The following is a 27,138-nucleotide window of genomic DNA, read 5'->3' on the forward strand; positions in this document are numbered from 1 at the left end:
TTGATAGCCTTTAACTCTAGAGCTCTGCTTGGGTTTCTTCCACTGAAGTCTGAGGAGTGGTTGTGAGAAGCAGGGACACCAAAGTTTCACAGACCAGTGGGTTTTGAGGAGAAGAGAGTGATTCTGTGCTGGCTTTAGTATTAGACAGCCCAGGCAGGAGGCTCACTCTGCAGCAAGTCCATTACTAATGGAGCAGACACAGTCAAGGCTAGTAGCAACTTTTCAAATTAAAAAGGAAGGAAAGAAAAGAAAAAGAAAGCACCCAGTTTTCATTAGGAGGAAAAGACAATGCTCTCCATCCCTAACTCTGTGGAGCCCAGAGCCTCTCCCTGCTGAGGCACCTTGCTGGAGTCATTTCCTCACCCTGTGCTGGTGGCCCCTCATATCCTCCTGGCTGCAGGATGGCAGGTCTCTCAGGGAGACAAGCTCTCTGCCTTTAACATGAAACAGCTTTGATTTTTCCCAAGGCCACTTTACACAACACAAAGGAGAGGAGGGTGAGGGCTCTTGTTGCATGCTTTACTCCCTCATCCCTGGCTGTATCACACCCCACTACCTGGGCTCCCTCGCTGCTCTTAAATGTCCCCTTTAAAAGTATCCCCATCTACAGTATAAAAGTTGGTGATGTATAACATATTCTAAAGAAAGATTTGCCTCTGTTCAAAAACCTTCCTGACCTCATGGCCGAAGAAGAACAAAATAATGTATTAACAAAAACATGGTTCACTGCCAAAGAAAAGGAGTTCCTGTAAAGACTGAAACAATAAATCTCCTCCGTGCTGAACTCCCAGAGGGAGTATGTTGTGTTTCCTCCTGTTCTTTATCAAAGTCCCCAAAATAAGCAGGAATGGGCAGTGACTAGGCACAGCCTCTACACACCTTTTTCCATGGAGTAATTAAGGCCTGCCTCAGAGTGAGAGAGCACTCCCTGCCCAGCTGTGTGAGGCAGAGCTGACAGCACTACCACCACCAAGCATGAAGCTCCTAGGGATTGCCTTCCTTTTCTTAGTTGCACTCTGTGTTTGCACTGTGGGAGGTAAGTTCTTTGGCTTTTTTGGATATACTTGTCACATCTGTGGGGTGTTTTGTGAGCAAAAGCTTAGCTGTCAGTAGCTGGATGCTGTTGGTTTTTTTCCTTGCAGTTCAGTGATTGAAAGTCTGTGTGTTGGAGAAGAAGGTACTAACTGGTAGTTGAGTTGTGTGTGTTCAGTGAAAAACTTTTGTGCCATTGTATTTTTGTGACAGCTCTCTTTCTAGGTGTCATGAAGCTCCTCAGTCTAGGAGAAGTTTAAAACAGAAGTATATTTACAAAGGTTTTCTGTTCTGTTTTTCTTCCTTGAAATAAAGCATCTCTTGTAGAGATGGCTTAAAGGGGGGAAGTGAAATGTCTGTCAGATTTTGCAAATACTGCTCTTGCAAATCAAATCTATCCTGATGGATTTCCGTGGCACTATGCCAGCAATAAGTTTGGCCAAGGGTATCTCTCGGAAATTATCTTAGTTTTGCCTCCAAAGATACAGGGGCTTACAGCATTTATTGAGTGTCAGTTAATGGGGGATGCAAGGCTAGGGGCAGTATTAGTTACTGAGTGCAATATCTTTTTTAAATGATTCTCAAAGCACAGATTTAATCAAACTTTGTTGTATTCATATCATCACAGCTTGAAAGACTTGCTTTTAAAGTGGAATTAACTAGTAAAACCTGAAAAGGTGAAAGAAACTGTAACAAGGGCCAGAATCTTTCATCACCTTTATCAAAAGATAGTTTTAAAGACAAATCTGCTTTTTACCGGTGTTTTCATTTGCTGGCCCTCTGGTCTGAATATTTATAAGCAAATCTTCCACAAGTGTCTGTTGATTGACTGTAGGGTATTTTATGAATCAGCAGTTTAAAAAATGATAATACTAGATTGACTGGTCTTAAAAAAGTTAATCAACTTCTGCTCAAATTGTGTGTTAAAATCTGGAAATGCCTTTTGTGCTGTAGCTTATGCTATTGCTTGGGCTCATATTAGGCCCAATATACCTCTGCTTTTAACTGCTCCTAGACCAAGGAGCTTCATGACTGCTGTTAGGGGAAAAGAAAAATCAATGAAGGAGAGTAAAAATACAAGTGCCAGAGGAAGAACCGCTTTAAAAACTATGTTAAATAAGTACAAGCCCCAAAAGTCTGTGTTGAGGTACTATTTATTCTCTGTCTGCTGCTTCTAGTAAAAATATCCTTCCTGTCATTGTTAAACCTTTAATTTCACAACTTCTGAAAAGCAAAGTGGAGTTGGATCAAAAGGAGCGTATTTAACACAACAGTCCATAAAGCTTATCAGAAAGCATCATGCAAAGGTGGGAGGAATTCTGTCAATTTCATACAATCGTTTCTTTAAAAAAGATTTTCCCTCCTCTGCATGATATGAATGAGGCAGAACTGATGACAGGGAATAAGCAAATTTTATATAGGATACATTTGCTCTGGACAACTTTGGTCCTTAAAGGTTTTTCTGTGTTCTGTATTTTGGGGTGGTTTTGTTTTTTTGTTTGCTTCTTTCTTTCCTATTGTATTTTTTTAATGCTTCATTGCAAGGTAGACAAGGTAGGGAAATTCTATCAGTAAATTCACGTTAGAAATTGAAGAATATGTGGGGGGAAATTTGGAGTATGTCTCTATCAACCTCGTGAAAGACAAAGTACAGAATCCGGTCAAGCTTCCTTCATTCTACCCCATGCATTGACTTGTTAATACAGAAGCAGTTTTGTTGTCTGTTATATGAGGCTGAACCAAAGTCTATGGATTTCCATTTTTTCTGATCAATAAAGTGCCCTGGACATCTGGGCTGTAGCAGCAGGATCTCATAATCTGGAGAGAGGAATGGTTGGTGAGGAGGCTCCCTCATGCTCAGTCTCCTTTTCTTTGAGCACTGGAGACAGCAGCAAGACACTTCTGCAGTTGCTTAGGAACACTTTTAGTGTTTTAAAATTACGCGCAGTAAGATTTAGAGAAGGTCAAATCACAGCCCAGCACTTTAATACTCCCTCCCCCAGGTTTTAGGGTAGTTTGTCTTCAAATCTTACTGAGACAAGTAATGTGTGGGCTTGCAGCCCCTTCACATAATATACACAGGCTGCTTGTCTTTGTGTATTTTGTAAATCATGCAGGAGTGGACAAGGATGTTTCCACTGCGGTTAGTAAAGAATATACCAAGTACCCCGTGGGGCTCCCAAATTTCATTCCTTGTCTTCAGCCTGTATGCTGGCAGTGCTTTCTTGGTAATATTCTAATTCATCTTGGGATCTTGCATTCTCAGAAGTCCCTTATGTTTAAGTGGGTTCTATCCTCTGTCAGCAAATTTCTAGAGCCTGAGTTATGTACAGATGTGGAGAGTTTATTGTCCCTCCTCTCAAGGCTTTTATTAACCCTTTGAGAGCTAAACGACATGCTTAAGGCAGGAATTCCTTCATGCTCATCTGAAGGTGTTCAGTCCTTCCGACATATTGCCCTTTATTCTTACCTGCTCCAAAATGTACCTCAAATAAAAATGCTTTTTCGGTCAGTTCATAGCATTTCCAGCTTTAAGCAACAGGCAGCACTGGAATGGGTTAAAGAATATACTGGTAAACAATGGTAATCAAATATAGATACTCTTGAGTCTGCATTAAGATGTAATTACTTTTAAAATGTGTAATACTGAAGTATTTCTTCCAAAGTATGTGGGGAGAGGAACTGGGAAGTGCTTATAATGTAAGTGCTTAGAGATTGCATCTTCCTATGCCTTGGCCTTGTAGTACAGCATGGCTATAGCTATGCAGCACAGCAGATGTTCTCAGTGCTTGCAGCACACTGCAGCTTCCTTCTTACTCCAGCAATCAGGTTTCTTTCTTGCAGAAATGATAACAGAAAAGAGCGGGGATGTTTTTTGCTTAGCATCAGTCTGGATGTATTCATGTTATGTACTCCAGTGTAGGAGCTGGAACATACTGTCCCACATTGTAGATGTATAGTGGGTGGGTTTATTAATGTCTGATTAGTGACCACTGTTGACAGCTATCAGTACCTTTCTCCAAGAGTGTTCTTGGCAAAACTGATGGTGTTACAGAAAAGCAAGGATGCTTTTAATTTTGGAAAGGTAGGAGCAAATCTTGGCACTGAGAGCTTGGTCCAAAGGCTACTGAAGCAATTTGGAGCTGTTCCATTACACTGTGCATCAACCCCAAGCTATGTGCATCCCAGCCCCCTTTCCTGTTAAGAGGTTGCTTCAGAGCCAGGGACATCATCCCAAGCCTACAGCACAGCAGATTAATCCCAGCTCCCAGGCTGATAGCTTGAGAAAAGTTCCTCTAAACCAGGACTTCTGTAGTGATTACATATGTTTGCAGCTGCCTGAACTCTGCATGTTAACGAGAGAAGATGGATGGCCTTTTCCTTTTTCATCATCTGTGCTCTCAGCTCTCAAATCTTCCAGTCTTTTAGATAATACATTTTAAAAATTAAATACTAACTAAACCGGTTTGAGCAGTTAATGCTTTTGAGCATGGTATCCCCTCGTTCTGGGTTGTTATTCATGGCTGTGTCCTGGGACAGACCGGCAAGGCACTGGCTGTCACAGGCGGATGGTTGTCTCATCTATCAAAACTTGAGAAATGTGAATAGGCTTTAGAGAGCCAGCTGCTTTTTCACATGTTTGACTTGCTTGATCCCAATTCTTGAGTGTCTTGAGAGTTTGCCTGTTGTGAAAACAAATCAAAACAAACAAGGGTGTTTGGGGTATTTGTGTTGTTCCTAGCAGTTTGCAAGACCAGCTTTCTTGAAAATCAAATTGTAGTGCTGGAACCTGCCATAGCCCTAAATTGAGTTTTTATTCCTGTACAGATTTTAATTCCTCCCCACCGCACCCCGCTGCCGCATTCCTTTCATTCATTAGACCTTCCCAATATTGGGGCTAGTTTTACCTAATGAATTTTAAAGGTGTATTTATTACTGGACAGAAGAAAACTGCTTGTTCTAGCCCCAAAACTGAATGCAAGTTTACGAAATTTACTGAGGATAGAAGCAGATGGCTTGATACCTGCTTGATAAGGAGATTAAGATTTGCAGCCAAAATAAATGGAAGCTGAATTTGAAGGGCAAGCTTCCTGCAGCATTCTGTTCCAAACCTGAGAATACATAATGCCATATAACATGGCCAACAAATGGCTGCCTCCTGAAAATCTACCAGAATGTTTTCTTCTTTATTCAGCTGTGTCTTTTATCTGGATTAAACCCTAGAGTTCTTATTAATTTCTACTCCCTTACAAATCAGAAGGTTGGTTTGGTTTTGTGGACGTTTCTCTAAATAGTAAAGGACCTGGAATTTGGTCTCCAATTGTTTAGATACCGAGTCCTGTGTGAAAAACCTGCAAAAATACAAACTGAATATAATCTTTAAGAAACTGCTCATGTAGGGAATAGGGAGTATTTTTAACTGGTGCAATTAGGTAGCCACGCTATCCTTACAGTCCTAAGATGAGTAAGGCCCCACATAAAATCATATGGGGAAGCCAACTTCATTATTTGTGTTCCTCATGAAGGGGGTGGGGTGTTGTTTTGCTGAGACAACTCAAGGAAGACTTTTTAATGGCTTTATTTTGCAGTTCTGTAAACAGAGAGACAATGTTGGATTTGTGTGTGCAGCAGCTGTTATTTACAAATACAAGTCAAGAATTAAAGACCTGGTTCCCCTAGAAGACAAACATTTACTTTTAGTTTCAGCTAGCACTTAAAATAGCTGTCCTAGGTTTAAAGAGTCAAAACCCTGAGTCACACCATGTACTGCCATCCAAGCCACCGTCGTCATCCCAGAACCTGAGCTATTGGGTGGTGATACCTCAGCTTTCATCTTATGAGAGTTGCTCCTTGGATGTCCTAACATCAGTACACTGCATCAGCCAGACCTACCTCCAATACAGAAAGTGGTTTGACACAATTTAATGTGATGCCATCTCTATGCTGTGCCTTCTGAACTTACCTCCCTATGTGAGAAAGCTGTGCTCTGATGATCACTTGCTGATATAATGGCTCTAAGAGAACAAAATTTAGCAGATGTGATACCTGGGGTATTGTCTCCTTGCGGGAGAGGTGGAAAGGAGGTATCAAGCCCTCTGATGCCACCTACAGATGTACTAGAGGCTGATCTAGGTTGGGTCCAACTTAATTCCAAATAATTATTTTTCTTGGCAGCTTAATTCAAAGCAATTGTTTTTCTGTCCCTTTCAGGCCATACGAACTAACTGGTGCTTCATAAGCTATGTTTCAAGCTAGTAACAGGGCGACGATTTTCTGACTGCTTTTATGTGGAAAGGTGCCTGCCTGACTTTGGTACAGGGGAAAATCCAGCCCATTTATCAATAGAGTATTTTTACAACAATTTTTAACCTCTCCTTTTCAATGGCACTAACATGCTCCTGGGTGTTTGCTGCATGTTGTAGATAGCAACACATCTCAGGTTGCTGAAACCACAGAGCAAAAGGCACAGAGTTTTGCATCATATTTATCTGCTGTAACCTTTCTGCCTTGTCTTATCACTCTAATAAAATCATGTGTTTTTGCTGGGATGGGAGCCCGACACCAGCCTTGCTGTCCAAAGATTTCTATAAGATATGTAATAGTTCTAAAAAAACACAGTCAGTTTGTCTTAATGCCATGATTTCTTAGTGTAGCACCTTGGTGTGAGGACTGTCAGCGTAATCAAAACTTTCAGGTTAAATCAATGAAACCCCTGATTATAATTAATGAAATATTTATGCTTCCTGATTTATGCTTCCTGCAGATTTCTTCTTTCATAATCTTTAGGAAGAGATTAATATTGTATTTGGGCTTAACAAGTTTTGCTTTTGAGGCAACAACTGATCATAGTAGCAAAACCTTTGGATTTCAGTTAGTCTGAGGAAAACAGCACCAGGAGATTTACTTTCCTTCCTGGGCAAGGATTCTCATTATTCTCCTCTGTAACATACCTTACTGATTTGTCGAGGCATATTTTCATTGCATGGTAATTATTCGAAATGATCAGAGCCCCATATATTCCTTCATTTTTTACTAGTTTTTCTACTTCTTCACATGCTCAACATCGAGTCCAGGCTTTATTTGAAATACAGTGTTGATTACCTTATAAATGTTAATGTGGGTGGTGCTATCTATCCCAGTGTGAGGACAGTCTGAAATCATCTTTCTTTGACAGATTAATTACCCCTCCTCATCTCAGCATAGGTTATATATCACAGCAATGTAGATGGTGCAAATATCAGTGTTTGCAAACTCATTCAAAGGCGGTGGAAGCAAAAATATCACCAGACATTTCTGGGTGAAATGGTGAAAAGCTGAGGATTGCTTCATCAAGAAATGAGAAATTCAGATGTTTTCACCCCAAATGCCCTGTTTTGTGTCAGTTAGAGAGAGGCAGCTTTGGACATGACACATGGCTAATGCCCCCACTGCCATTCAAAGTTCCCAAAAGCCAAAATTATGGCGCTTCCCCCTCCCTCCCCCAGGAATCACAGACTCTCTGAAGCTCTTACCAAGCTGTCCAAACCTCATTTCCCCTTGACTCCTCTACATAAACATAGAGGCCTGTGGCATGTTGAAAGAAATGTTTGGTGCCAGCAGTTTGATTGTAATTACTCATTTCTGCACAGGACTGCTAAAATCTCTTTCTGAAAACTGCAGAATTCTTTGAATTATGAAGCTTTCTGGGCATCCTGTGGCACTTAACTCTGCTTTGCCACAAAACACATACATCTTGGAAATGTAGGCAATACCAAAAACTGGTTGCTCAGAAAGGCTATTACAGTAGAGCCCCTTTAGGTTTTCTTTAGAAAGAGTTTTCCTTATAAGAGTAGTGTATTAATATATTTACTATGGTTCCAAAAGCAGTGAATGTATCTATCAAACTGTTTGGCTTCACTTGTAACGACTCACTAGAGTAGTTTCCAATGTATAACAGAGGAAGAACTTACTAGAGATTTATGCCAAATAGATCCCCAAGATGTGCCAATCAGTGATAGCAAGGGAAGGACACAGCACAGGTACTAGGGGGAAAAAAATCTTCCTGGCGCAGGACTGTGTTTTGGTTCCCTGCGCATTTTATCTTGTCTAGTTCAAATAGCTTTGGAGGAACCCATTATTTCCCTTTGCATGCCATTCCCTGTGCTAATGGCATTGTGAATAGTGTGTCTTAATGCTGTTGCATCTAGGTAAACTAGCGCACAACTTATCTCATTGGCTTAGTGACACTTTCTTTTAGTGCACTGTCTGCTTCTTCCCTAATTGCTTTCACCTTGCAGTTCCAAAAACTGACAGCAAATACTGTTTTCAGGTGCAAAATGGAAAATGGGGATTGGTCATTTATGGAAAAAATGGCCAAGGCAGAAGATGAGCAGAAGTGTTTGAGTAGGAATGGACAACTCATTCACAACAGTTTTAATTGTCATGGGGAATAAAATTACACTAATGGCCAATAAAAGTACAAGCGATGTCTGTAACTGTTAACCAGCATGAAATGACCAGCTCCCCACTCAACATGACTTCCCAGTGCACTGACTGGAACCCAGAGTTTTGTCAGGCTTAAGCATCCTGAATATGGTCTGCTTTCTGCTCCACTGGGAAGCTGGTTATCGGTGCGGGTGCTGGTGTGGCTATCACAGCTGTTCCCACTGCTCTTTGATAGTGTAGGTCCTCCTTGCTGACCCTCTGTTTCATGTGCTCTCCTAGTAACAACTTTGGGTCTTTTAATAGGAAAGCTTTGGAGCATAAAGCATGTGAGAACAGCATTTCAGTTTTGCATCTGAGCTTAGCAGTTGTATCAGATTGGTAGAAACTAAACAATCAGCATGGCAAGATACTCTCAGACAAGGTCTTCATCAGCTATATGCGTCAGCTACAGAAATCAGATATTTTGAAAGTATATCCTTCATCCTTGCATATAACTCAACTCCAATGAGACTGCACTCCACTTTGGGCTTGTACAACCCATTTTGGACTCTCCCTTTGGGATAGCCTGTACCACTGAACCTTTGTTCTAGGAGCGTGGAAAAGATGACTTTCTCGATGGGAACAGGTTTTTGATGCTCCAGAGGTTTTCAGAGCTTTGTCAGGAGCAGGGTGGCATGGGCGGGTGTGGCTGAAACGGGTGTCTAGGCTAATCCCGGATGTGCTAAAAATAAATACATTATAGTGGACGCTGCAGTGACCCTTTCCTGAATTATACAATTAGTCATGTTGCTGGAGATGCATTTGGATCACAAACACAGGGCAGCACTGTGATTTTACTAGCTGCTGCGGCACGTTGCAAAGGAGAGCTACAGATTGACCTGGTCTCAGCTTCCCCTCCGGCTGTTTCATATCTGCCCTACCCAAACACAGCTTTCCTGGGAAACAAAAATAGGCTTGCAAATAGCACGGTAAGGATAAAGCATTGTAAGCATTACCCACAGAAGGACATAGTTTTCTCTCTGCCTTATGGGTGTGGGTGACTTACACCAACGCTCTTGTTCTTTCCTGTTGCAGGGGAAGGGGCTCTCCTTTCTTTCTTTTTCTACTCAGAAACGCACAATATGTAAAAAGCTCTTTCTATATAAAACTGCACCCATTAAAGACATTTTAAAAATTGATTTAGCATGACTAACACAAGGGAGGTGGCAGTTTGTTTTTCATACTATAAAATAACCCTTGGTAACTCCTACCTTTTATCTTACACGTGGAGGGACAAATATATCACCATCAAAGGGTGACAATCTGGTGGTTTAAACAGCTTTAAAGGGTTTAATTAAAACCTATTCAATAGATTTAACAGGTTTAAATAAAGAGAAGCACAGAGCTTGGAGCCCTGGTCCAAGGCAAGCTGGAGTGCTGATGAGCATGCTGAGTGCATTTATTATTTTATGGAGTGCAAACAATGTGTTCATCCCTCTGTAGTACACAGTAATAAAGATACCCACCAAGCATCACACAGGAACAGAAAGTGCACTGAGAAAGCTTGGGATTAAAAGCCCTTGATAAGGAGATGGCATTTCTTCTGAGTTAGTAAAGGAAACCATGAAACTGGCTAGTAAGCACCCAAATTTTTATGTCCACACATGGTGAGAGGCAAAGCATGCTGTGCTTGGGTTCTTTCAGATAAGAGAATACAGGGCACTCATTCAACCCTTCTCATTACCGTCTGCTTAGGGGGAGCCCTCAGCAATGCACAGCCATGTTAGCTGAGGCTGGTTCTCGACAGCTGCTTTCTCAGTATTTCTCTGTGTGGTGGCTCCCTGTGCAGGAGCTCTTTGCAGAGTGGAAACAGCGCTGTTTGCCTGGGGAATCAGTAATTCCCAGCAGCTCTGCTAGTGCTTGGTGTTGGGGCACTCTAGCCACACACCTAGGCAAGCAGGAGGAACACTGGGGCAGTGCTGGCACAAATGCTGCATTTCCCACCTTCTTGCTATTCCCTGTTGGAGAAATTGCAGCAGTTGTCTCCCTTTCCTTCCTCTCTTCAGCCCTGGCAGCGGGCTGCCTCCACTGTACCTGGTTTGCGTTTCCTCTGCAGAGCCAAAGTCCCTCATTGCCCCGATTGCTGCTGTCTGTTCTCAGGCCGCGCAAGAGCAGCTCTGTTCCTGTCTCCCTTTCCAGCTCCAGGGCTTTTGCGTTTATGCTTTTCCTCTCCTCTCCTGTTTTCAGCTACTTTTGCTTTCCGCAGGGAGGGTGCTGTGCCCTTCTGGCCCAGGAGCTTCTCATTCCTGCCTTGGTGTCTTCCCACATGCTCCTGCCCGTGTTTCTTCCTTCTCTTTTGTAGAAGGTCGTCTGTCCTATGACACCAGCCTTCAAACCAGGACCAGGAGCTACAGTGGAGAAGTAGAATGTTGAACTTAAATTTAAGACCTCAACATGTAGGATTTATAATAGTATATTTTCAGTCTGCTGCTAAAGAGATGTGACTGAAAGGAAGGTAACAGCTTGACAAATGGGAGGTGGTTTCCCACCTCCCTAGGCAGTGGGAGTTATAGGGTTCCAGCTGGTTGGCATCAGGCAGCAAAATATGTGGCCTCTCCCCCTGCCTTACAGTTTTGAGCATTGCCTGGAGTATGTGACTACATCTCACAGGGGTTCAACTTTAACATGACCGGTGTAACTTTGTTCAGGATCCACACAGTCCTTCCAGTTGCTGTTGTAAGATACTCACAATGGAGGAAATCCTGAGGAGGAAAATGGTTTATGTTGCAGAAGGCTGCATTAAGAACATCTGCAGAAGCACGAAAGCATTGTCTGACCAGGCTGCAAAACCACTTTGCAGTCCTGACTCGTGAGGATACTGCAGTGGCAGCGATCCAGCATGGGACTGTTATTAGGGATTTGGGTTTTCTTTCACCAAGTGCTGTCACAGAGTGAATTGTTACATGCAGATCCTATTAAAACCACATCTGAATGTATGTGTGAGGCATGCCATGCTTTAGCAAGAGAAGTATTATGAAGGCTGTGCGTTTTAATTTGAGTTTGCTTCAAATTCATGAAGTTTGCAAATGGCTTTGTTTAAATTAACACCCCTTACTACACACTGTTATCAGCTCCAGCCATTCACTCAATTACTTCTGAACCTTGATTTAAGATGTAAAACACAAGTCCTTAGGGATTAAATGTACTAGAAAGAGTATTACTTTCATCAAATTAGTTCTTTAAGAGCAAAATATTTGCAGATTTTTAATATGATGGGTTTTTTTTTAATTCTGACATGTTTAATTTGTAGATTCGGCATTTGTGAGCTTTGAATAGGAAGAAAGGAATTGATGGTTTCAAACAATACTGTTAAAATTGCTCTTAAGCCCTATCTAGTAGTACAACCCAAATGGAAGGTTTTGTGATCTGGAGGCATCTATGTTTCCTGAAAGAGTTGCTTGCAGTGCTTACTGGTTTTCTAAATAACTTGCATAGTATGGGTTAGTAATTTTTACCTAACCCTATGATCACAGTTCAGCACTGTTGATTTTTTGGAGGTTTTATGTCACAATTTCAGTCTTAACAAAACACTACAGGTGAAATTGAAAATATTATAGGCGTCACTGCTCATAAGATTTACCAAAACATTGTACATGAAGCCCTCTGCTCTTAGAAACATGCCCTCTTGAACCTGCAGATTTCCTAGCAATGCGTTTTTCTTGGTATTAGGTAGCTCTTATTTGTGCAATTATAACGTGGGGGGAAAAAGCTGTATGTAGTGGAAATAAAATAAACCAAAGAAATGCAGGGGGAGGACTGAAATAGCAACAGTTACCTAAAATTAATGCCATTCCTTGCTCTGTCCTACTTTATGGCTTTCTGCAGTATTTTCGGAGGGTTGATTCTGCATTGAACACATGCTCCAGACAAAGGCAAATGTTGAGAAATCTGAGATCGGTTGCAAATGCAAACGCTGCAGCTTGATAAAAACCGCAGATGCATTTGAGATCTTGACCTGCAAATATCTCTTTTTCTTGCATAACTTCATTAATGCTAGCATGTGGTGCTATTGTGTGATGCAGTTTGTAGTCCTCCGAAAAATAACGTATTATTTTCCTCTTTTATCAGCTGGAAAATGGGACACAGGGAGTGTCCATGTGGCAAAATGCATAGAAATACCCAAACTGATCTGAATGAGGCAGATTAAGTTCCAGAAGCTCCATCTAAACTAATTAAACTGTATTTTTCCACATAGACTTTCCGGGAAGGATGGAGTCATCTTTACTCCACAGTTGTAGCCATTTATCTTATTTGCGATTATATAGCCAGGAAAGCTGTAAACTGGTGACCTCACACTGTATTTATGGTAGCACAGTACTGTAGCATGGATGCCACAGATATGCAGGAAGCTGGGCAGATCCTTGGGAAACTGGCTAGCACCGTATCATTATAAACCAGCCATAAGCATCTGTGGCAGCTACTTTAAAGCATCCTTATATGTGACTTGGCAGAATATTACCGTAAAGCTGTGAAGGAGACTGAGCCTGGGTTTCCCAAATGCCGCTTGTAGCACTTTGCCTTGTCCCCCTCGGCTGGAAGTACAGCCTAGGCCTCCACAAAACATTACTGAGGAGGAAAGCCAAAGAGCACATACAGGCTTAGCCTCTCCCCCATAGGAGACCTATTTCTACATCAGGAATTAAACCTTAAGTTTGATCCTTAAATTAATGTATTCAGATGCACTTGAGCTCTGTTTGGAGGGCTTGAGTAGGGTTTGAGCAGTGACTAAGACTTGTTTTTGCTCTCTGCAAATGGGAGGGGTGTTTGTGCAATGCCTGGTTGATGAGAGATGAATTACTCATCTAGAAAAACCATTTCTTTTTTTTTTGGGGGGGGTGTATGAACCTTTACACAGACATGCACTGCAAAAGAAGGAAAAAAAAGACATTATCTCAAGGTTTAGGGTAGAAGGTCATGAAATGGGAAAGAAAGATGGGTGAGGAGTGAAAACAGAAATAAGAGAAGTGTCAGAGCTACACTGGGCCTGGGGAAAGATCAGATAAGGGAATGAAGAGATGAAGCAGCAATAAATGAAAATGAAAGAGAAAACATAACAGACAGCAGAGCTCCAAGGTAAGAGCAAACAGGCTGTGTACATTGTCAGGCAGCAGCTATTTATTGGGAAATCTGAGAATATCAATACCAGCTTTTCTCACAAGGACAGCTATAACTTTCTCCAGAAAGGACAAGACACCAGATGAAGTGTACAGTCTTCCCACAGATAATGCTGGAACAGCTGTTACAGGAGGCTCTATCACGGTCGTGGGGGCTGGCAGAATTATCATTTGCTTCCTGGGAAAAGATCACTATTCATTTCTGGTGGTGTGGAAAGACAGAAAGCAACTTTTGACTTCTCCATGACTTGTGTATAATTGTAAAGGCCCAGGATCACACACGCAACCGTAATATAATATACAATAAACAAACATAATATAACACTGCCACCTGTAGATTCTGCTGTATAGCTTTGAAGCAGGAAATTAATGTGTACAGGTTTCCTCAAGATACCTCTTCAGTAATTGCTACAGCCTTTTGAGATTGGTCTGGTTGTGAGTGGGAATATCTTTCGTCCTCATCAGGAAACTGGTTAAAACTCTAAGCTTCTGTCTGCTATGCCATCAGCTTGACACAGGCACTGAAAAAACTGTAAAGTTTCTAGTCCAAATTTCCCTTTTCCATTGTCTCTAGTTTCATCCTCGGTGGATATAATGAGAAGTTTATTCCTCTGTCTCTGTTGCAGCCCCTCAGCTACTTAGGTGCTGTTACCAATCATGCTGTCCATTAATCTTTCCCTCTCTGGGCTAAGCAAACATAATTTTTGCAGTCCTTCCCGAGAGATTTTTCTAGACTCCTGATGATTCTTATGGTTCTCCATTAACACCCTCTTCCATGCATCCAGACCCTTCTCAACACCCTTCCAAAGCTGTACCAGGTACTTCAGCTGTGGTCTAACTAGTGGTCATCTGAATGGAGGGATTTTAATATGACCATACACTCCTGTCTACCTAGTGTAGGGTCAAGTGAAAGGTGTCAAACAGGCTATTTCACTCACTGTTTCTGTAATGATAGTGACTTTTCCATTAAAATAGTTTCTTCTCAAAATCAGATACTGATGCGAAATTGGACAGCATTTAAATTCAGTAATTCATGTAATGAAAATAATCGATATATTTTTTTGAACAATCTGTTAATCTTTAAGATTGTTTCTGGTTTGACTTTTTGGCATTCATTTTGCATTGGCTGCTTCATGTGGTATTTTAAACTTAGTGGTTTGTATCCTGTAGCATATAAACAGAACTACTGATGTAGTATCACGCGGTCATTTCTGCCTTTTTCTTTGGGTCTTGATAATAGCAGTAACAGGCACCTAATTAACACAAGGTCAAAACCTGCTTATCTTAGTCTTCCCAGTGTAAAGGTAAAGATAATGAGAGGGAAGAAATGGTGAAAACTCCAAGCTCTGAGACCTTGGAGACCAAAGCCTGCATCAAAAGCTGCAGTTTGAGGACGACTGTGGCCATTGGTCAGCCCTGCCTGAATACAGGGGCCCCTTCTGAGTTTTAGAAAAGAAAGTAAGTGCAGTGAGTGTTTCAGTTTGTTCATTTCGAAATCATGTCTGAAGCCCAGATACAGATGACTGTACTGTTGCTTTAATTTTAGAACAAATGTACCATTTAAATCCAAGACAGAAAAGACAACAAAGGGAAATTCTGTGAACCTGAAAGAAAGAAAGAGAGAAAAAAACCCAAACCCAAAACAAAACAGAATCCCAGCAGTTACTCTTTTTTTCAATCTGGCCTTGTGGCTATGGGTCAAATGTTTTTCAAGTTCTTAATTCTTTCTTATTTTTCCCTGCCACACTTATTGTCTTACTGCCTCTGGTCCTTCCTGACCTTCCACTCCCATCTTCTTCCTGTATTGTTATCTCACTCACAGTTCTGTTTTCTTCTTGCCTTGTTAATCTACTTTTAGACTCTTCTCTTTTTTCGTTTTGGATTTTACTGCCACCAGCCCTTTATTCAGCCCAGTGTCACAGCTGAACACATTTTAGCTCTGTGCATGTTCTCCAGATACAGGCGTGCTACATCACAGGTCTACCTATGCTCTTTTGGTTGAGATTATTGCCAGTAAGCATAAGTGGGAGAGGTTTGTGTGTGGATTGCTGACTAGATTTTGGCTACTCCCGTATCAGAGTACATCAAGGTACTCTTGATTCAAAGGGGTAACTGCATCTAAATTTGCCAAAAGCCATGCCATTGTAACCTTACTTGGTTGTCTGTCACCTGAGGCTGCAGCCAACCTGATATGAGCAGTAAAATGAACCTTTCTGTCTCTCTCTTTGTGTAGCAAAGGTCTCTAATGGTCCAAAGTTCTTGTCTCAATTATTTTTGATCTTTCGCTTTTATCCCCAAAAGGATTCTCCTTAGTCACAAGTCAAGGGCATAATAAGCCGCCGATTCTATTGCTTCTTTTAATCACTCCCCACAAATCCTGGCAAGTTTTAAGCGTTTTTGCATGTTGCTTTCAGTTTATTTTCAAAGTATACTTGATTATCCACTATTTCAAGAGAACAATTCATGAAACTACTTTATTCTACTCTGCTAATCCAATTTACCTTAGTGTATCTCTAACCTGTGATAAAATCAGCAAATTGTGATGTAAACTTTCATTATTTTACTTTTGAGGAAATCTCAGCCTATCTGCATGGTTATTAAATGGAATGCCTTTAAAGGATGAATAAACTAAGTATTGCAATGAGCTTGCCACAAAGTCATGCTGAGTTAAGGAAAGAGTGAATTAGGGAATGAGTTAATTGGCCAGCTAGTGTGTTTAGCTGGTGTTACGGACATGGTAGTTACTGAGAGATGTTATAACAAACCATATGAAATGTAGGCACTGTTGAAAAAAACATTCTGGTTTTGTGCTGTGGCCTTGTGGCATGGCGAATTACAGTAGCTTTGTCAGCAGCTTGTAATGAGAATGAAGAGATGGAAAAATGCTCGTTGTTTAGGAAACAAGATTGCTTTTTGCTCTATTCGGATTAATTTTGTTTTCAAAGTATTTCAAGTGTGGGTTATGAAACATTATTCTGGCTGGGTAACTAAACGGCAAGAAAAATCTGTATTTTAAATACAGTGTGCTAGAGACTGTGCGTAGTCTTCCTGTAGTCGTGTGCCCTGGGGAGTAGGGCTGGAGCAGCAGCAGGCCCATAGGGAACTGACTTCATTTGGTATGGGATATGCCCGCATCAGACTAGGCCAGCATGTGAGCCATTACAAAGACAGCAGTATACCTAGAAAAGATACCCAGGAAAGAGGGGCTCACTGGGCAACTTACTAGCTGTGACCCATTAGGTGCGAAGAGGGCTGATAACGTCTTTCACTGCTTGAAGAGGAATTATAAGGGTTCATCTGACTAGACCTTAATATGTGCCTGCAGGGCTCCTGTAATTGTATTATGTATTATGCTTTTTGCAGGTTAGATCTGTGACTCTGGCAGGCCTCCGGTGGTGCTCGTGAAATGTTAATCGGAGCACAGCACGCTGAGCAAAGGGAACAAAGCTGATTGTTCTGCCCTGTAGCCAAAAAAAGAGAGAATGCCAGCAGATATTACCATGAATGGAGTCACACAAGAATAGTGACATGCTGTCCTGACTCAGTTTTGCAATGTCTGTATTACAGCATGCTAATGCAGCATGACAGGATGTCACGCTGCAAACCTGAAAGCACTAGGGGATTAGTCTGTGCCATTTTGCTCTCTCATTCAGTCATACAGCTGGTATCTTCCTTTCCAAATGTGCCCACCCTTGTCTCACAGCAGTGTCAAATCATTAAGAAATGCCACTGTTCCTGATGCAATGTAACTTTTCTACCCCCTAACTTTTTAGTAGAGAGATATGAACACAAGCAATAAGACTGAAAATCTTATTTGAAGCCGAATCTTTTAGTTGAGTTATTCTGTTACAACTTCCCAGCACAACCAGAAGATATAGAAATTATTTTGCTTTTGGTTTGGGGTGGGGTGGAGGGGTTGTCAGTTTGTTTTGCAATATCGGAGACTTTTGCCTACGAACTTGACCTAGGATTTTTATGACTGGCATCATTTACTGCAGTAAATATCCCAACAGCTGGAGCACTGCCTTGAGGGCAACTGCAAAAGTCAGTCACTCCTCAACCTGGTGCTACCCAATCCGTGTTCTGTGAAGTCTGCTGTTTCCTTCATACAAGGACGAGGGTGATGCTGAAAACTGCTCCTGAAGTGCTTGTACTAGCCAAGGAACCAGTACAGTTTTGTTTCTCCAAGGCAGGCGAAAGGGTGCTTACTCCTGAAGCCAGTTATTTTAGTTAATCCTTCACCCTGAAGCCCCAGAGTGGCCATGGTTGTGCTCAAGGAAAGGAACAGGTAGCAAAAAGTCTTTCATTGCCTGCTAGAAAACAACCCACAGAGCAAGGAGAAAGGCCACAGCAGATGCTCCCCATTACAGCAGTGAGGGCAAAACTAAGAGACTTAGCATACAGCTTGAAAGGTTGCTAGCAAAGTCATATGATTTGGTTGCTTCTACTAATAACCTTTTGAACTTGATTTTCCAAGGAGGTCCTTGCTGCTGTCTGCCTAATATGCCTATGTAGTGCTAAATAGGTCTGGAAGGTTGCAAAATTAATATGAGTATTTCTGTGTTTTTTTCAGAAAATGGTATTCAAACCAGTACCGCCAGTGCAACTGTTTCTTCCTCAACATCAAAATCTGGTAAGAGTTCAAATTTGCTATTATCTGATATTCTGAAGCTCACATTGCCTTTTTAGCATTCAGCTTTTCCAACTTCTAGGAGAAATTAGATGAGTTATTCCATGTGAGTGTAGAGCAACATATTTCCCTAGGCCTCTTATCAAACTGTTGAGAAGAAAGGCTTGAGGAATCTTAGTAAGGAGAGGATTAATTTGACCAGGATGCAAAAATGGTTTCAGTCCAAAAAGGCTGAAATTCTGTGAGTTGTTATGGTTTCAAAGAGTAGTCCACTTGTGATCAAATATAAACAAATCAGTTAAGACTCATAGTTCAAGAGGCTGTTAGATTGAGAATAATTTGGGAAACGGCATCATTCACGGGATATGGCGGCAGGCAGCAGCTGCCATTTGATGGATATAGAGTGATGGAAGAGGACATGGGTTTTGATAGTAAAGAATTACACAATATATGCCAAAGTCAGGCCTTAGTTGATAGGAGAGAATAAACGTGCATAGAGCTGTCACTTGCAAGAAATCTACTGATAACTTCTTGAAACTATTGATATCAAGATTCACTTTTGAGGGTAACGGATCAGCACCAGTTTGCTCAGTTTCAAAAGCTGCATTCTCTCTGACTTCTGTTTGTGATTATTTCAACTAGATCAAATTTTATTTAACTAAAGTTCTAAAACTATGAAGACTTAACAGAGAAAATACCTGCTTCAGATGGTAAAAATCTGTGATTCTGGTTTATGTCTTTAACTGGCACATTCAGTTCTCTTTATTGTGTAGGCTTGTAGTTATGAAAAATCCATTTTGAACATATTTCATTCATGTGAGCTAAATATCAACTCCTTTATTAATTCGAATACTGATGACTGCTGCATTAAAAAAGTGATCCATGTGCAAGAAGAAAACTTGGACACGAGTTGCAGATACTAACGAGATATGCTAATGAGGCTGTTTTCAAGCTGAAAGCACTGAGATGATTATGAGTATATACTTGAAGTAATGGAGGTGAATAAGATGCAGCCAGGTGAAGTATGCATGTTACAGTTATTACAGCAGAAGAATTAGTCTTTTTCAAATTGTGTTGCAGTTCTTTTATGTTTCAAAACCTCTGATGTTAACGTCTGTTTCAAAGGCACTTTATAAAGGCTCAACACCTCACAGTGAATGAGCTCTTTTGATGATTCACTGAAATTTCTCTTGCAGTTTCTGTCGCAGAAAGGAAAGCAGAATTGTTATTTATGCCTATGAGAAAAGCATCAGAAGCCCACTATGAGATTAAAGCACTTTGTGGGTGTAAGGCAAGCTCCCAGGGAGATCCATTCTTTGAGGCACTGCTATTCTACACGAACAGACAGAAAACTAAGAGAGGAGGAAAACAGTATAACTTATGCTTTAAAAGTTCTAGTGTGAACATTGCATTTAGAAGTACTCTAGTCATATCAGAGAAAATGACATGTCATGTCATGATTTGTTCCTATTCTTTCATGTATCCCATCCACGGAAAGAGGTAGTAGGATGCATGTTGGGTTGTTGTCAGGGATTTAAATGAGTCTCTGTAGCTGACAGTAGCACTTTCTGTTTGTATTAGATTACAGAATTGAAAGCTGGACTCTTGAAATTATTAGTTATGGGGTTTTTAGCCCAGATTCATTGGCAGCAATTTGGGCAGTCTCTTCCCTTGAGCATGTGCCAGGAGTACATAGGTCCTGCAGTATGCCATCCATGCACAGTTTGTCTTAAACTGGTTTAAACCTTGCTGTTGTCTCAGCGATGTTTGGGCAACTCTGTTTTCAGCTTTCCATACCAGTGGTAGCTGGAAGTGATCCCTGCTGCCTAAGGGAGCCCTTTCCTCTTCCTTCAGCTTCTCTGGAGAACACCTTACAAAGGGCAACAAGTTCACCTTGCGGGATATCATGTATCAGAGAATACTATTAATCTCATCCACAGAGTCCTAAGCTTTGCTTCACACCTCAGAGAAAGTCCTGCCAGTTGGAGTGTTTTCCACAGAAATGTGGGTGCAGAGCAAGCTGGTTTGGGAAAGCTGGACAGAAAAGAAGACTCAGCCAGGGCTTGAGGTGAATAGCAGAGTTAAAATTTGCACAAAGATTAGTAGACTCTTCCCCTTTGGCTCTCTACCTGTGATATATAATCTGTGCTGCTGTGTGTCACTCACTTCTTTCTGTGGAGCTTACATCCCTTCTCCTGTTAAACAGGTATGCAGTAAAGTGCTGGTCAGCAGTCTAGTCCAGCAGCACAGTGAACCCATCCATCCATGCCAAACTCCTTTCCTCTCACCTCTTCCCTTGGAAGCCATGCCAAACCTTCCCTCTGACAGCACCCACATGCACTTTGAATCCTCTTTAAAAAAGTGTGGGTAAGAAAGTTCTGGAAGTGCCAGACTTTAAACGGAAATTCACTGCCTTTGTAAGAGAAGGTAGCTAGAGGTATGTGATGTTTATTTATGCATGGCAAATTAAATCATTAAAGATGTGAATGCCTTTCTTGCAGTAACAGGAGCTTTAATTGCATCAACTTCACGAGCAACAGCATTTCAAGCACCAGTGCTGACAACAACTGCAATCAGAGCTACAGATGAGTCTATCACAAGCAGTAAGTGAAAATTCTTTGCCCTAATTGTTGATGCTGTTCCAGCATTCAATCAGGAAACAAGCAGCAGGATCTTGTAACTGCGTTATCATAGGCTTGTCTTCAGTGGGATAACCCACCTATGGGACACAGAGTGGCTTTCTCTGCAGTGAAGGGAGCCCTCTTCCTGTAGATCTTCAATTTAAATGAAATATTTTTTAATAATTCAAAACTAGTCTGCAAGCAAGGCAAAGGTGTGTTTTGTGTGTCTGCATATGTATGCATACAAAAACAAGGAAATAATTTGAATGGTGTTCCTTTATTAGGCTCCGCGCCTTCTGCGCCTACTGCCACACAGCAAATAACACAAGGTACAACAACACAACCACCAGTAGAAGTGACCACTACAGCAGCATATAAAAGTGACAGCTCAACAAACGGTAAGTGATAATTTCATTGAGCCCTTTCTGATTCATGGTACACTACATCTCTGTAAAACAGTATGGAGCAATAAAAAGAGGTAAAAAAAAAGAGTAGTTTTGGTTATGGATTTGAAGGTTTGGGAAAGCAGAACTATTCATCCTGCCATATTACTTTAAAGAATCTCGCCCTAGAATCTTACACAAAGCATATTATACCTTTGATTGGTAGTGGAAGTGTCCTGAAGCCATCACACAGGATTTTAATCTCCTTGTAATTGACATGTATTTGGAAGGGTTTTAATATTTTTATTTTCTTATGTGGCTGGGTTGGGGTTTTTATAAGTATTTCCTAAAACATAAGTGATTCTCTGTCAGCAGAGTGGTGTCAGAACAGCCCCCTTTGGGTTTTTTATTTTATATATGTTACAGTGCTACAGTTCCTTATGTTCTATGTTATTATGAGTCACAGTACTGAAAGCAGAGAAGTGATACTAATTACCCTGCATCAATCTTGGGAATATACCCCCATGAATCTTCAGAATAATGTGTGCTGGCCCAGCACATCAGATTGGGTTCTAGAAAAAGAAAATTAAAAAATCTGAAAGATCCAGCAAGTAGTTGGATTAATTTAACCAAGTATATTAACATCCAAAATGAGCTCAGTAAACTTAAGATGAAATTCAGTCTCCCTTTATTTTGCCTCTGAAGTGCACTGAAAATATTTGCTCAAGTCTTTTGCTGAACCACAGTTTAGAAATACTCCATTTGTATACCTAATTGACTCAAAAAAATGAAAAATAATTACTCAGCAGTCAGTGATACACCAATGTTCTTGGGACTGATATTTAGAGTGTCCTGTACTGTCACAAGTTATTAGAACTTGACTTCTTTTCCTTTGGTTTCCTCACCTAAAAAAGGAGTCCTCTAAAACGGTTTTCATGCTTTCTTTGTGCAGGTTTTCCTTTAAAGCCAGCCCTCATGGATCTGAGCATGCTAAACTGCCTGGAGAGTAATCACCCTTTCAGTTAGTGGTTACATCTTCTGATGCAGTTTTCCCACTGTGCTTGGTGTAAGGAGTAGTCTGATTATCAGCCTGAAGTCTTTCAGATTTTGGCTTGGCTTTTAAATGCCAGTATCAGTGAGTCACAGAATACAGTCTGGCTGATGTACAGGCTGCTGAACTGATACTGAAGGCCACAGAGAATCTTTTTAAGCCTTCATTTGTGATGCTCTGAGCCTGTCAAAAGCCTGCAGCATGGCACATCACATTACGGATGCAGTTCCAAGTCCTTTCAGTTTAGCAGAGGTTGCTTGGCTTGTGGGTACCAGAGTGGCACAGTCACCTGGAACTAAACCTTGCTGACAGGTAGAGCTCCCAGCAGAGGAGGGAAAGCTAACAAGGAAAGGCATGCCTGCCAGTACAGCTTAGCTCCAGCCACTGCTCTGCACTGACTCTCCAAAACACTGGTGCTGGAGGTATGATGGTGCTGGAGGTACCGCTAGGCCTGGGTGCAAGGTTTTTCACCAACACGCTTTCTTTCCGTTCCTCTTAAGTTCTTTTCCCACCAGCTGGAATTCCCCTAGTTTCTTGGGTTGTTACTTGTTTTTAAAACTCCTCATTTAAGCTAAAACCTACCCCCAAACCACCAAAACTTGTGATAAAAAATGGTGATAAATGAGCACAGAAACAGGGCTAACATGCCTCTCGCTCCCCTTTCTCAAAAGGAAAATTAAAGAAGACATTGGAACTGTATTTTCTTTCAATGCTAAGTAGTATTTGGAAAAACTGTGTATGTGAAAACCAATTTGAGTGGGTTTTAAGGCAAAACCCTGGTCTGCCTTTCAAGAAAGTCATAGCCTTGGTTTCAGCACAAACACGTGGGACAGGGCACAAGGTTTGGGAACAGGCATGGTGCAGGGAGTGTGCAGATGTGGGGCTAGCGAAAAAACCATAGACCCCTCAACCCCTCTGGCTGCTGGCTACAGCTATCTGTTTCTAACCCATGTATTGGCATGGCAAGGTGCCATTGCCTTCACTGCATCCTCCTAGTCCCTGCCTGTGTCCCCAGCAGTAGCACAGGGCTTGGGAGAGTTGCATTCCCTGAACTGAGCACAGGCATAGCAAGATTTCTGCTCTCCAAAATGGACAGGAGATGAAGGTTGTCTACTCTCACCAGCACTCACTTCTCCCCCTTTTTGGGCTGGCCATATGGAACTGAGGCAGAAATTGGTGGTGCCTTTATGGCACTTCAAAATTAACTTTACTACACTTGATTTTCAATAAAAACCTAGCAACTCTGTTTTGCAATGGAGGTAATCGCTTTCTCTGCTTCAGTCCCTGCTAAAAGCTTCAGTAAATGATTGCATTCACACAGCAGAGATTTGACAGGGCTTCCTGTCTCTGCTGCAATTTCTGTGGCTGCTGTCACCTTTTATTATAGATTCAGGAAAAGCCCCCAGTGCTCCATACGCTGTGAAATCATGCAAACGACTTTGTCTTTTTTCTTTTTTAAATCCTCAGTATTCTTCTCCTCTGCGGGCAATAAGTACAATGTCTCCCTTTTTGCCCTCCTGCCCTGTTTATTGTATTGGAAGACAAGCAATTAAACTTGTCTCTTTAACCTTCTAATTTATTAATAAAGGGATCAAATCCCGGAGTTCACACTTAGTTAGTGAGCTCACTTGTGCAGTTCAGGTCCCAAAACAAGAATTTATATGGTGCCACACTACAGCAAGTCGCATCTGCAATCAGGATTTCATATCCTGGGAGACTTAAGAGTTATCAACGAGAATACAAAATGAAATGCAACAAAAGATTATGTTCTTCCTCCCTTGAATACAGAGCAAGCATTTTATGCAAGATCAGTGCTCAAGGTAGTAAATTACAAGAGTGGATTTTTGGCTGTTGTGTTTCTGATTTATCTCATGCCACTCTCCTGGATGATGATACATCATGGTGCAATGAAATATTAAATATTAAATATTAAGAAGTGGGAAATGGAAAGAGTGGAAGTGATACTTTTTTCTCTTTTCATTGAACTGCAGGTAATTACTTCAGTAAAACTACCACAAGAGTGTTATGGTAACGTGCATTGCTCTCAGATCATTGGCACATGCTGTAGGTAAACACTGAGTATAGCTGGCTGCTGAGGCATGTTAGGCAGAGAAATGTTTAAAAACAAATATTTTCAAATACTTGGGGTTTTTTGCTTACCAGAAAATGTAAAGCTGGCAGACAGCAGATGCACTCAGCTATGGGCTGAAATCTGCTTGGTTACCTCCCTAGCCACTTTTCGTTCCTCTGAATGGATGTGAAGTTGCATTGGGTTTGCTACACCAGGTTTTTTCAAAGCTTTCAAGAATGCACTCGTTAATGCAAATGGTTTCTCAGGGTACTGATTACAGGGGTGAAGCGTATATGTTTGTTTATGATAAAGACAGGAGCTCAAGGGAGAAAGTTTAGTCTTCCATCAACAAAGCACTCATGCTGGTATTGTAATGTGGTTTGGGTGCAGTACCTTCTTCCAACGTAAAGGTGTTTCCCTGATTCATTCATTGGCCAAGTAAGGTCTTAACGCACGTACAGATGTGAATATTTGTAGTGCATAGACTATATGCAGGGTATTTGCCGCTTCCTTGACACATCTTGTGATGTTAAAGTTAGTTAGGTAGCAGTCTGCTGTGAAGCAAATTTAAAGTACTGTTGGGAAATGCCAAAATATATGTGTGTTATATGTACGCTAAGTAGAAAATCATGCTAAGATCAAGTGAGGGTGTGTGGAATTACAGATGGTTAAAGAAAATAAAGGGGTTTAGAGCACAAAATGTAAGGAAATACCTGAGGCTCAGGCAGCAGCTTTGAGAGCAGTTTCAGATTCACTGTTGTTGATTATCCCTTTGACAAATACGTGTTAACACACTGTCATTTATCCTATCAAAATATCAGCAGGGAGAGCTGCATCACCACCAGGGAGTTCTGCCGCTGCAGCAATCATCCCCATTTGGACAGCTATTTTACAATCTTTACTGCTTTACCATTTTTATTCATAATCAGCTGTTGACAACAAACCCATTAACCGATGATGTGAGTGCTTTTGCAGCAGCAGCAACCGCCCTTCTCCACTGGGCTGCTTTTCTGTGAGCCCAGGCCTCCCCCTGCCAGGCAGGCAGAAATCTCTGCTGCAGCTGGCTGAGCTAAGCGTGATGAATTACTGCAGCGATGTGTCAGTGGGGATGGCAGAACTGAGTCACTGTGTGCCCGCGCAGAGTAACCCGCCTGCTCCCGCGCAGAGCATGGGCACCACAGTAAGGACTTGCACCGTCTTCTCCGGCTGAGATCAAATTAAACCTTGTGTAGATATGAGTTATGGGATTTATCAGAAAGGCAGATTTCTAGCAGGCGTACTGCTCTGTCAGCAGTGCCGTTGCGTACGTGAGGAATGGCTGGATACGGATGCTTCTGTTCCCATAGGCTTTTGGCACAGAATTCAACCTCCAAAGCGTGTTGATGGTAGAGCCTGTGCTGTGTATTAGGCGTAAGGCTTGGAAGCTGCTTAAAAGCCAGAAGTCAACAGAGAATTGGGTTGCTAGGATTTAATCTTAGGGTAGTACAGTGGAATTAAGGTTGTGTTTTTCATCTTGGAAACGTGCAAAACTGGCATGCAGACTTTTACACCTCTACTTCACCCCTCAACGCCAAGCACTCAGAGCCTGTTCTGCAGTCTACTGAAATAAATGCAACAGCCTTCACACTGAGCCCTAGGTAAAGGTGTGAGTCATACCTGGTGCTATCTGAGTAGCAGGAAGAATCTCACCCAGGCTGAATTAAAAACAAAAAAGGAAATGCTAGCATCCCTGCCTTCTCAATCCCCTGCCGAGGCATATCCAGCATACAGCCCATGTTCCCAAGAACAATCTGTTCTCACAGCTCCCAAACACAAGAGGAGCACCCAAGGCTGGGCTGCTGCCAGGACTGCTAGGACGCCTAGAACGTGTGATCCCTATGGGAAAACAGCTCTCTGTGGGGTTACAAGGCAACTGGCTGCCTCCCTCCTCATCTCTCCCACACACTGATTGTTTTGCAGTGTTCACAAAGCATATTTGTGTTCAAATGTCTCTGCACATGAAGGCGTTCGGTTAGTCTGCCTTAGTTTTCATTCTCCCATGCAAGCTTTTATTAATTTCTGGTAGGAGAGCCACAAGATGCTTGTTGTTGTTGCTGTTACAAGCATACGCATCCTAAAGGAAGAGGGGGGGGGTTCTTTAGGTTTTTTGTTTTTCTTTTAATTGATCTGAGATTAAAATTTAAACATTTTTAAACAATTAAAATATGACTGAAGCAACCACAGTAAGAAACAAAAGAGGAAGAAGTTTGCTTTTGAAGATTCGCTCAAGACTTCTATGATGAGAATGCAGGTTGGATCCTTGCATTATACCATAGTAAAAAAATGAGGTAGAGGAGCTTTTTACACTCTACCTCATTAATCTCTAGTGAAAATTAGACTTGCATATTGAAGAGGTACAATGCTGAGGTTTCTGGAGGGAGCTGACAGTGAAATTATGCTTTTCATCACTAGAATTCCAATGAACGTTTCAGGCATTTAGGTTTGTTCTGCATAATTTTTGGTGTGGTTTCCTTCCATGCCTCGACCTTCAAAGATGCCATCCCTGGCTGTCCAGCTCCTCTCAGTTCCCAATGTTGTATGAATCCCCTGACTCCAGTGACTTCAGCTCACTCTTTCTTAGCTCATTGATTTTTTTGAAGCTTGCCTTTCCAAGGTATTGCACTTCATTAAAAAGAGGGGAAGTGAAAGGCCGAGTTAAAGGTGTGTGACGGTACAATAGGAAGCTCTGGGCACTGAGAGTTTTTTCCCCTGAAAAAAGGGTTCTTTGAAGGG

The 27,138-nt window shown here is 41.6% G+C and overlaps 1 protein-coding gene across 1 annotated transcript in view; it reads left to right on the plus strand.

Moving 5' to 3' along the window:
- The first annotated feature begins 839 nt into the window (after positions 1-839).
- Positions 840-27,138, plus strand: part of EMCN (endomucin) — a 55,115-nt gene continuing 28,816 nt past the window's right edge. The window contains exons 1-4 of the mRNA XM_065691348.1: positions 840-1,036; positions 18,184-18,243; positions 20,742-20,843; positions 21,146-21,259. Of these exons, the coding sequence (XP_065547420.1) occupies positions 976-1,036; positions 18,184-18,243; positions 20,742-20,843; positions 21,146-21,259 (337 nt within the window). The 5' untranslated portion in view covers positions 840-975. The remainder of the gene's footprint in view (positions 1,037-18,183; positions 18,244-20,741; positions 20,844-21,145; positions 21,260-27,138) is intronic.

Source organism: Lathamus discolor, chromosome 1 (genome assembly GCF_037157495.1).
Source record: "Lathamus discolor isolate bLatDis1 chromosome 1, bLatDis1.hap1, whole genome shotgun sequence".
NCBI classification, from domain to species: domain Eukaryota; kingdom Metazoa; phylum Chordata; class Aves; order Psittaciformes; family Psittacidae; genus Lathamus; species Lathamus discolor.